The sequence below is a fragment of the Sminthopsis crassicaudata genome, chromosome 3 (genome assembly GCF_048593235.1).
Source record: "Sminthopsis crassicaudata isolate SCR6 chromosome 3, ASM4859323v1, whole genome shotgun sequence".
Taxonomy (NCBI): Eukaryota; Metazoa; Chordata; class Mammalia; order Dasyuromorphia; family Dasyuridae; genus Sminthopsis; species Sminthopsis crassicaudata.
In genome coordinates this window covers 36820279-36832516 of record NC_133619.1, presented here as the reverse complement: position 1 = coordinate 36832516, position 12238 = coordinate 36820279, and the positions used below count along the sequence as shown (strand labels likewise).

The 12238-nt window shown below is 37.6% G+C and overlaps 1 protein-coding gene across 1 annotated transcript; it reads left to right on the top strand.

Annotated features, from left to right (window-relative positions):
* Positions 1–76: 76 nt before the first annotated feature.
* On the top strand, positions 77–12062 carry MRPL47 (mitochondrial ribosomal protein L47). The gene is made up of 7 exons (XM_074298256.1): positions 77–355; positions 1784–1929; positions 3758–3818; positions 5611–5707; positions 8889–9019; positions 9970–10065; positions 11797–12062. Exons 1-7 carry the CDS (start codon positions 255–257, stop codon positions 11897–11899), a joined length of 735 nt encoding a protein of 244 aa, XP_074154357.1. The 5' UTR covers positions 77–254; the 3' UTR covers positions 11900–12062.
* The last annotated feature ends 176 nt before the right edge of the window (positions 12063–12238 follow it).

Genomic DNA, 12238 nt, shown 5'->3' with positions numbered 1-12238 from the left:
AGGTCCCTGCGGTTCGTCCGCCCAATGAGAGGCTGAGGCCGGTGACGGCCATAGCGAGACCGGGCAAACGACTTCAGCGTGCACTGGGCGCCTGCTACGGACACCGAAAGAGATCCTGGCCAATAAGAGACTGCTGCCTGCGGCCGACTCAACAATCCCAGTGGCCCTGCGCAGCTCTGAAGGGGGCGGGGCGCAGGAACCGGAAGAGATGCGCCCAGTCGGCGGAAGCGCGGTGTGTGGCCCGGCGGCTGAACATGGCTGTCCGAGGGCTAGCTTCTCTCTGCCGGGGCTTTGCGGCCGCCCTGAAGACCCCGGGAATGCTGAGGACCTCGCTGGCTCCCACCGCCAGACCGGGGTAGGTGGTCTGGTTAGGGAGACCGTGGGCTCCTCCGGGCTGCAGCCTTTTCATCTGCAGGATGGGGATCCCGGCAGTCCTCCGGGGCCACAGTCCCGCGGGAGCAGTCTCGGCCCGGTGTCCTAGGAAGAGGGGGCCCGACCCCCGGCTCCGAGGAGGCTCTCCGGAAGCAGCCGGCCAGCACTTCCAGGGCGAGGGGTGGGCTCTGCCATTAGGAGCTTCTCACCTGCGTCAGTTGCGCCTGTTGGTGGCTTGCTCCTTGCTAAGCATGGACATGCCCCGGGCCCCAGGCCCTACTCCAATGTCCGCCACTGCAGCAGTACTTGGCGCGGAGTCACTGAGAAAGTGGTTCAAACCTGACTGCTCGCTCCAAAATGACTGAACTGCCGGATCACGTGGCTTTTTCCCGGGCCTTACAGCCTTTGACATTCAGTGACCTTCTACTTGAGTGGATCTTCGCAATCTGCCACTCACAGTGGCATCAGTTTCCATGGTTTCGGCTTTTCTCTCTACTGAGATCTGCTCTCCCAGCTTTAGTCTTGCACCTCCCACTCCGGGAGACATCTCCGAGTGGATGTCCTGTAGAACTTTGAGCATGTCCTAATGGAAATTCTCTCCCCTCCCCTCTTCCTTAACATCTTGGTTCCTGAGAAAGGTACCACCATGTTCCTCATCACCCAGGCTTAAAACCTAGATGTCACCCTGACGTCTCTTCCCCCATATCCTATTAGTCACCAAGGCCTGTTATTTCTGTCTTAGACATCTCTCCTAGGGAGCCCCTTCTTTAATGCTACCACACTCTGGTGAAGGCCCCGTTTACTCATGCCTGTGCAAAAATATTGCAATATCCCAGGGTCCCAATTTTCTTCCTTTATTCAGCTGTCAAATTGATCTTCCTAAAGTACAGGGCAGACTAAGCCAACTCCCCACTCAACAAACTAATATACAGTAAGATCTGACATAAAGATCAAATATAAAACCTTTTTTATATTATTGTTATTATGTTAATGTATTATTTAAAGGGCTTTTACAGCCCTTTAGGACCTGGCCTCCTCCTACTTTTCCAGTTTTCTTACACCTTAGTACTGTTTTCCAACCTCCCAGGTACTCTGCATTCTAGTCTAGAACACTAGCCTTCCTACTATTCTTCACATTCAGAACTTCTCCTCAGGTAGTTTTATTTTCATACTTGATCTTCCATATCTAGAAATTCCTCCTTCCTCACCTCTGCCTTCAAGATTTTCTGGCCTTCTTCAAGTCTTAGCTAAAATCATACCTTGTTCAAAAAACTCTTCCAATCTTCCTTTATCCTATTGCATTCCCTCAGAGGTTATCTATAATTTGCCATGTATGTGTCATATAAAGTTGTTTGTTTGCTGTCACTCCCTTGAGAGCATATCTTTTGCTTTTCTTGATGCTCCTTTGCAGGTTAACTTTCAGTGTGTTAAACAGGAGTATAGCCAACATCACACCCCACCACCAATATAGATTTATTCATACTACTTTGTCAAGGAAAGGACTAGAAGAATTTTTTGATGACCCAAAAAACTGGGGAGAAGAAACAGTCAAATCTGGTAAGATATTTGCATTCTAAGTTCTTGCCCTCTCAACTTACAGTGTACTTGTACATGTTGTATTTCCCTGGCAGCAATATAAGCTCCGTGGATAACGGGAACAATATATTTTGTTTTTGTATCCCTAGAACAGTGCCGTGCTCATCATGTGTGTTAAATAAATATGTAGAAATTGAAGTTTTTTATATTTGAATATAGACTTTACATGCTGATTATGACATTAAGCCTTGGAGCACTATATAGGTCTCCTAGATAATTTATGAGTTAAAAAGATTGGGGCTAATAATTCATACATAGAGACAAATGACTGTAGTAGAATGGCATCTTCTCCAGTATGTGGTGTGCAATTGAATAGCCTATCAAGTTACTCCCTCAATATCAGTCTTCAGCTACCAAGTAAATAAGGATTGAAATTGAATTAGAGGAGGAAAATGGACACTTCAGAAAAATTGCTCAGTGCTTTTTGATAATCCCAAACTGCTCCTTAGCACGAAATTCTATCTTTTAAACACTGATAGTGTACTTTTGTTGCTATCATTGCAAATCATAGGGTTCTATATCTTCAAAGAATCAGAAGGGCAGGTGACCCAGATCTTACTGTAAAGTCATTTAAAGAGCAGCAGTTGCCTGCAATGATTTGTCAAGGGGGAAATAGTATAAAAGATATCAAGGATATAAACAAAAAGTCATATTAGTCAAGGAAATCAGAGGATAACAGATAGGCTATATCATTTATCAAACACTGCCTTATGTTACTTATAGTTACACTTCTAGTATAGTTACTTATAGTAATACTTTTTTCTCTTCAATCAGATACAGGATTTGGGAAATAAATGTGTTGTCTTGCATATCTATAATCCCTACAATTTTCTATGTAATAGAAGCTAAATAAGTGCCCGAAAGGGCACTAAATAGTAGCATTTACACCGTTCGTGGAAATTCTAAGAGTCAGAAAAAGGCCTCCAGCACATAGGATTTGAGATATCACTAAGTAGGAAGGATAGAGACAAGAATCCTAGAGGATAAAAAATCCAGGATAGATTGTGGTGCCAGCGGAGGGAGCCCAAACACCAGGGAGATGACAGAGATGTCACATAATAAAAGGTTCAGTACTTCTTGGTTAGAAAGAAATACCAATAGATGATTTCTCATTATTCAAGGCTCTTGATCCAGTTTGTGTCTGATTTGCTTCCTTTTTCCTGTTTTAGTGTCACTAGAGTCTTCTCCCAGAATAAATTAAAAGAGAGATATAACTGTCAGTTTTGCTCTTTGTTGGTAGCTCTGGCAAAAAATTAACCTCTGTGGTGTCGAACTCAAATAGGAAGAGGGAATAACTAAATGTACATAAAGATAAAGAGCCTTGGGCTAGGTGGCGAAGTGAATAGAGCACCAGCCTTGAATTCAGGAGAACCCGAGTTCAAATGTGGTCTCAGACACTTAACACTTCCTAGCTGTGTGACCCTGGGCAAGTCATGTTTAACCCCAGCCTCAGGAAAAAAAAAAAAAAAAAAAGATAAAGAGCCTTATATTGACCTAGTTTTTAAATACAATATTATATGTGATTTACTGTGTTTTTATTTATTTTGATATTTCCCAGATAACATTTTAATTTGGTTTGGACTGAATTTGTGATGAGGTGTTTGATACCTCTGATTTAGAAGACTCCTTCCTCTCTCTCATCCTGTATCTTCTACACATTGCCTTTCCTGACCACCTCCAGCTGTTAATGTCCTCATGTTATTGCAGAAATAATGGAAAGTTGAAAATAAAAGAAAGTCTTTAAATATTTTGGCTTCTAAAAATACATATTTCATCTTCATTTTAACAGGCGCTGCATGGACCTGTGAACAATTAAGGAATAAGAGTAATGAAGATTTACATAAACTTTGGTAGGCATATTTACTTAAGTGCTTTGATTTCATCATTGTAATACTCTCCCACTAATGTGGATTGCAACCTTGCCACCTTATTCCTTAACAAAGTTGGCTGTTTTTGAAAGAGTTCATCCTGTAGTGACCAAGCTTCTGGTAATGAACCCTATTGAGTCTAGACAGGCAGACTGGTCTCTAAAAGTAGAACCAATCACATAATCAAAATCCATATGTCCAAGTAGGTATGAGTTACTAATGTAGATCTTCCTAATAATAATACAGGATTCATATACTGGAGGTAGTCCTTGATTTCTCTTGATTCTGTGTGAATACCAGTGGCACACATGAGTTATCCAGTGGGTAGGCCTGGTTCTTGTCACATGACCATTCCTGCTTTTTCATTCATGAATATGCTTGGTAATGTCCTTGTATTTAGGATTTCTGCCATATATTTACACCTAATTATTTGAAGCAAATGGAATCTTAGAGCTGGAAGTGACCTTTGATATCATCTTACTCAATATAAAATTATTAGATATCATTGAATAATGGAGATCTTTTTTCCAGCTGGAGTTTCTTTAATGAAGACAATCTAGTAAATTCCCCTGTTATTACATACTTAGGGTGGAAGTTCCAGATTTATAAAACAAAGATTTCCTGGGGATGGGGAATGAACCATGATCTTTTATTATGGATTTGAGGTCATAACAGCAAATTGTAGAGCTTCATAAGTTTTACTATAGTTTGGTCATGAATAATAAATAAACTGAAAGAAATAGGAATAAAATTGGTTTCATGAACACAACTTCATTTCCACCCTTTTACCTATAGGTTTTGAGTTCTTTTATAGGCTGTATTTTTCTTGGTGGTTTGAAAATTTAGGTGGAATTTAATTCACAATATTTACCTACAATTTGAAAATAGAGAAAGTAAAAGCTACTAAGAGATAATTTATTGGGCAGGTAAAAGAACTATGAAGGGCCCAGAATATAGGATTATTCTTTGTAAAGAGTTATCGTATCAACAAAGCAGTGTCACTATATACATTCTTTCTCAGTTTGGGGCATACTCAGACTCAACAAGCCTAAAATTAGTCATTTGCTTTCCCTCCTCATCTTAACCTGCTATTTGAGGCTTTCTACAATTCAGTCCCTATTGGATTTTCTAACCCTTTCTCCAAACACTTTCTTTACATGACTTTTATCTAAGCAGATTGGTCTGCTCAAATTTCTCTGAAAAAGTTTCTGTATCTTTGCTCATGCTGTTTCCTCTACTTCACATGCTTTGCCATCTTTACCCCATCCTTTAGATCCAAAATTGAATCATCCCTTCTCCAAGAAGCCTTTATTTACCTCAGTCAGAAATGAACACTTCTTTCAAATTCCTATAACATTTAGTATCTGTACTGCTGCTATATCATTTATCAAACACTGCCTTATGTTACTTATAGTTACACTTCTAGTATAGTTACTTATAGTAATACTTTTTTCTCTTCAATCAGGTACAGGATTTGGGAAATAAATGTGTTGTCTTGCATATCTATAATCCCTACAATTTTCTATGTAATAGAAGCTAAATAAGTTCTTGCTGAATGAAAGAGCAGATAAGAACATAGTTTTGTTGTACAGAGCACAAAATCCTGCATACAGTAATAAATTTTTTTTAAATGAAATTAAATTTCTTTCCTGCATTGGTAGTCAGCATTAAGAGGACTTAAGAAATATTTGTGTGCAGAACAATAATTCAGTTGTTAGATATCACTGCTTTCATAAACACGGTAAGTTACAAGCTATTACATTCTTTGATTTAGGTATATCCTACTGAAAGAAAGAAATATGCTTCTCACCTTAGAGCAGGAGGCCAAAAGACAGAGACTGCCAATGCCGAGTCCAGATCGATTAGACAAGGTAGGACTTTGGGGAAGTGGAATCATATGGGGTTGGCATGAAAACTGAAGAAGCCAGTGGCAGTTTTTTGGTTGTTTGGCTCAATTGCTTATTGACCTATTCATAGCCATAGCAGTCAGCAAGGCTACATTTAGTCTTCTTACTTTAGGTCGGATGCTACTTCCTTCTTTTAGTTACTTTTTTCTCTTCCTACTCTATGAAAAGGGGACCTGGTGTCTGTGGAAGAAATTAAGAGAAGGTAGAGTTATGCATTATTGGTCTTACTTCTAGAAAAAGTCATCTTCACTCAGTGAAAATTCTTAGTTACAGAGAATTTTTCCAAGAAATGTAATTTTATAATTCTCAATAAAGGGTGTCCCAAAAGTCTAAGTGCAAATTTAAATCATTAAAGCTTGAAAATTCTAACTCCTGCTGACAAGTTGAAATACATTTCCTCAAAACTCAAGAAATCCATCAGGATGAAGTTTTTCATATAAATTACTAAGACATTTTAATTTCTAACATGGTAAGTTATTAGTAGATAACCCCCATAAACAAAAATTCTTTGAGGGAGTCCTCTGTAATTTTTAAGCTCATAAAAGGCTCCTAAGACCAACAAGATTGAAATGCACTGATTTGAGAGTATCTTGTGAGTTAAAGAACTCTTTGTAAATACCACCTTAATGTTTAAATGAAAAATGTCTATTAAAGTGGACACCCAAAGGAGGAGAGTATTAGTCTTCATGTATTTCCCTCCCTCCCATAATTCCCTTATCCCCTTGTAGTCTACCTTCTCATATCATTTAATTGAAAATATTTTCCCCAAGATTTCTATTAATCTCTTAAATGCCCAAATGGATGGCCTTTTCTCCTCCTTTTTCTGTTGGGTTTATTTTTTCCTGATTCTTCTCCAATTTCTCTTGGTAGCTCTTTATTCTTGACAGGATCATTATCCTTAACCCATTTCTTGCTTATAGATGTGCCCTCATTCCTTACTTTTGTCCTTTTCTTTTCACTCTCTGTTGTCTATCCTAGTGACCTGATGAGGGAACTCCATGGTATTAAATGTCACCTTTTTGCAGATGACTTCCAGATTTATATAAGCATCTACAGATACTCTGGGAGACAAGATAGTTTAATTCGGTTTCAGGCTAAATTTTCCATAGGTTTGTTTTTTCCTCAAATGCATTTTACTTTTTTGTAAAGTGACACTGTAATCTTCAGTCATTCTTCTTTAACATTTATAAGTTTTCTTATAAAAGAATTTTGGTCAGTTTTGTTTTTCCAGTGAATAGCTAAATGAAGTTTATATAATAGCATGCATTTCACTGAGGAAGGGTTCATCATGTCCTGAGACTTAATACAATAAGTACATTATCATCTGTCTATGAGAACATTTAGGATACTTTGCCATCAGAAAGGAATCTTTGTGTTTGCCTCCCAAAAAAATCTTTCCTTATGCCCAATGGGCTATAACACTGTGCATACATACTCTTTGACCCCACAATGCCATTCCTGGGTTTGTATCCCAAGGAAATTAGAAAGGAGGGAAAAGGACCCACATGTCTAGAAGTGTTTGTGGCAGCATAGAATTCGCAAAATGAATAAATGCCCATCAATTCAGGAATGACTGAATAAGTTACAGTATGTGAAGGTGATGAAATAATGTTCTATAAAAAACGATGAAAAAGCTGTTCATTGTAGAAAGGCCTGGGAAAGATTTAATGAACTGATGCTGAGCAAAACAAGCAGAACCACGAATACCTTGTACACAATAACTGCAAGGATGTGCGATGATCAGCTATGAAGACTTGGTTCTCCTCATGATTTAGTGATCCAAAGAAATCACAATAGACTTTGGACAGAAAATGCCATCTGCATTCAGAGAGAGAACTATGAAGATTAAATATAAGTCAACATATGCTATATTACTTTTTTCTGTTTTTCTCCCCCTATGGTTTTTCCCCTGATTTTTCTCTCCCAACATGATTCATAAAGCAATATGTATTAAAAATAAAAATAATTTTTAAAAATATTCCTAATCCTTTTTCATGTTTTTCTCAGTGTACATGAGAATTTCATAAATATTAGAAAGTTGTCATTGTTCTTGTCTTTTTAGTCTTTGTGTGTGTGTACAAGGAGAAGTAAAAGCAACACATATAATCTTTCTCCTTTTGGTATTTTTCCCTTTTTGAAATGTCTTAGGAATTGATCCCTATTTTATAAAATATGTGTTGCCTAGAGATTAAACATATGTGCATGGTTTCAAGAACTGGAAAGGACCTAAAAGGTCCAACCTTCTCTTTTTTATTGGCTAGTAGGCTGAGGCAGAGTTAAGTGACTTACCTGATAACCCAGAGTAAGCAACATAACTAGCATTTGCTAGTTTTTCTGCCAGTTTTCTTTATTCCCAAGAAACTAAACAGAGGACCTGAAAGGAAGGAAATTTTTTTTTTTAATTGTATTGTATCCTTTCTGTAGTTCCCCATTTAATCCTCCTGTTATTGGTATGGAAAATTCAAGAGCTAGTTTCATGAATTTGAGACCAGAAAACTGCAAAATTAGAAGTCTTGAACCTGGTCTTGTTCCTTCTGATTGTCAGGTTGCATTAATGTAACTGAAGTTGGTCAGCAGGCGTGTATTAAATGTGCCCACAAGATGCATGGGTCTGTATATACTTGTTGGATACTTCCTTAGCTTACGTTTATTTCTATTAAATATAAAATCTATCAACTTTTCCATTTTTTATTTCCCAAAAATTGTGTATGAACAACTTATATTTACAAAAAGTAGAATACATCATTGGTGCTAAAAAAGTTTATCCAATCCTTTAATTAATTTTACAAGTAAAAACAAGAGGTTCAGAAACTTTAAAAGTATATTAAATGCTGCTACATTTATTAGGAAGTTTTAATTGATCAGAATAATGACAGGTTTACATTGATGCTGTTGGTAGAGAAACTTAGTTATAATACATAATAGTATCTCATAATAATGAATTATAGCCTGAGTTAATGAAGTTTCTTACAAATATAACCACATACTGTCATAACATTATTTTAAAATGGACCTAATAATGAAAATCTAGATGTTTAACAGATTAGAGTATTTGTTGACACAAAGTATCACCGTAGGATTGCCTTGACTCATTATTTGGAATTCTGTAGCAGAAAATTGTTACCTGTTGCTCTTTTCTTATTAGGTGTCAGAGTCCATGGATGCTTTGGATAAAGTTATTGAGGAAAGAGATACTGCTTTGAGACTTCTTCAGACAGGTCAAGAAAAGGCAAGACCAGGTGCTTGGAGAAAAGACATTTTTGGACGTATCATCTGGTAGGTACATAGGTTATATTCTCATCTCCTAAGGCAAGGGTAAGGATGTTCCTCATGTTTCCATATGTACTGGGCACTATGCTATTATTGTACTCACTCACAAATGTCAAATCTCTCATACTTTCAGAAAATAAAAGTAGCAATATCCCAGTCTTAAGGCTTTTTAGTACTACAGGAGCTGAAAAATCAGTTTGTCATGTAATTTTTCAGTTTGTAATATAATTCTTTGTCTCTGCAAGATTCTTTCTCTAGAAAAGATCAATATATGTAATCATCCCATTTTAGAGCCCTCATGGCCACTTCCACGTGATCCCTGCTGACTTGAGATTGCAGACTATTTCTTGGTGCTCATATACCCAAAGCCACACAGTGTTTGCAGTTTGCTACAATTACGCTCAAAAGCTTGTCAACTTAAGTAGGTCAAATTTATATACGTTGACTTGTCTCTCCCTTTTGTATCTCTAACAGCCTCCATTACAGTTTGTCAGATGATTCTTAGAACAGAAATTGGAGTGGAATCAGAAATTAGTCTTTTATAGTGGTATTTTCTTCCCTAAAGCTCTGATCTTTCATTGTGCTATTGAGGTGAACCTTTTAGATACACACTCTGGCAAGTTATCCCTTGTGGGTAGTCTGAGAATTATGTTGAATTCAGAGTGGTCCTTTACCTGAGACCACAATAGGGGCCAAAGATAATGACACACCCACATTGGTGGGAAAAGGGCTTCCATAGAGGAAATCATGGACCATCCTGTCTTGAATCACTTTGGATTTTAGAGCAATACCTTGTAACCAATTATCCCTTACCATATCTTAAAAGCAAAGAATTAACATCCTAAAGTTTCAAGTCAAGAACTGAATGTCATTTAAGTAAATTTACACTTAGCATAAAGAAGGGTAAACAAATGGAAATGTTCCAAAAGATGATGCCATTTATGTTTTATTCATAGGTATAAGTACAAGCAGTGGCCCATACCTTGGTACCTAAACAAAAGATACAACAAGAAGAAGTTTTATACAATGCCCTACGTAGAACACTTTGTCAGGTAAGAGTACAATGGTTTTCGAATGAACACTTTCTGTAAACCATAGGACAAAATGGTAAGGATCTAACTTTGAGACTTCCTAGGAAGTATCTTGTGAAATATCAGAAATAAGTTTAATCCTATATGCAAAGCACTGTCTAAGGTGATAGGAATGTAGAAAGAAAAGCCAAATGAGCATTCCAACACCCTAAGGAGTCAAAATTCTACTGTGAGGTTGAAGCATGTAAAAATAAGTGTATGTATCATACTTGGAGGGAAGAGAGAGTGCTAACACTGGGAGGGGGAAGGGACCTAGCATGGCTTCCTAGCAGAAATGGCATGGGAAATGAGTCTACAATGAACCTGGGTATTCTGATTCAATTCAGAGCATTTATCAAGGTCTTCCTGTGTGCCAGGCATTGTTAGATGAAAATAATTCCTGTAAATGCAGGTTACGTTTCTGTTGGAGAGAAAGAATATGTGCACAAACGAGTAATCACAAAATACATTTTAATGGGGTGGGACTGATAAATGGGAAACATGTCATATATAAGGTACTTGAGCTGAGCTTCCATGGAGCTACATGTTCTAAGGAGGAAAAGAAAAAGCATTTTAGGTGGTACAGCTTGGGCAAAGGCAGTCAAGTCAAGGATTCGAGAAATTGTGTTAAATAAATCTGGAAAACTGTTACAAGAAATGATTTGTTCAAAGAAGTTTGGTAGGGTAGATTGCAGTCATTCAAGTTTACAGCTTGTCTTGGAAACATCCCGGATTCTTTACCCTCCCACATCAGTCATATGAATGGACAACTGACAAACATTCAATCTTAACTTGAATCTTTTATTTTCCCTCGAGCACTACCCAGCCTCCTCACTGCCTATGACAAGTCTGTCTCTTCCCCATTTTTAGTCATCGCTTCTTGATCACATTGAGGTTTTCTTGGCAAAAATACATGCATGTATGTAAACTGAGACATTAAAGTCATTTGCCCAGGGTCACACAGCCAATGAGAGTCTCAAGTCTGGGTTTGAATTCTGAAAGTCTTCCTGACTCCAGGTCTAGCACACCACCACCACCTAGCCATCCTTGGGAAGATATTTTATGTACAGTTAACATTACCAGTGTCTTCACCACCAAGCCAGCTCCTTGTTTTCCCTATTTTATGTCAGTGGCAATACATCTCAAATCAGGCTTATGGCTCCTCTACTTATGGTCCATGCTGATTTGTCCAAATTGATTGCGGGTCTTCTGGAGCTTTCTTGGAATTGTTTTTGGAGTCTATGCTACCCTGAAAAAATACTCATTGGTGACATCTTCATTTTTTTTTTTTTTTTTCCATCTTCATCCTTTAAAAGTGGATTTGGAGAGTAGCTATAAGTATGGCAGATTCTCCTTAACCCCCTCACTCCATTCCAACTCCAAAAATCAAATCTAAAAAATACACCAAATTGAATTCTTAGTGGGAAATTCAAAAATGAATTATTTTTCCAGACCAGGTCAAGACTGGATTTGTGGTTTAAAGTCCAGTACTTACTTACCACATTTCTACTTGGCAGTTGTCACAGTAATAAGTGTATGAAAAAAATCAGTGTATCTCATTTTACTAACTCAAATTCATTTACACTTAAAATATTCCTGATATTGGGCAACACTTGTACATTGGTATATGTGGGATCAAGTCATGAGGAGTGTTAGCTATGAAGAAAAAAGGCATTACTTGTGCTTCATCGATTGCTGCTCTTTTTATTCTAGACTGAGGCTTGAGAAATACTTACGTTCCGAAGCAAAGAAGAAAAGTTTGCAGAGAAAGAAACAGAAAATGCTTCAAAGAAAATTTCCACACATGTCTACTTGACAAATTGAATTTTAACCAAGAACACAAAGGACTCAAATTTTTCTTGTACTATTTCACCTCAGTAAAACTGAAGTTTTCATTAAAGTTGTAATTTAAGACTGGCCTGGTAAATATTGGTAAACTCGTGGTAAGTGTTTGTTTATTAAAAATTATTTCAATTTTATGAAGTTTGACTTTTTCTTCCCAATTCTGCCAAGTGTTCACAATTCTGCCCCAGTGTTCACAACTAAAACTTAAATTTTATTCTAATTTCTAAAAGACTTTTACATTGCCAGCAGGATGGATGGAATTTTAATTTAAGGTGATTTAATCTAGCCAGGATTAAAGGATAGTCTAAAA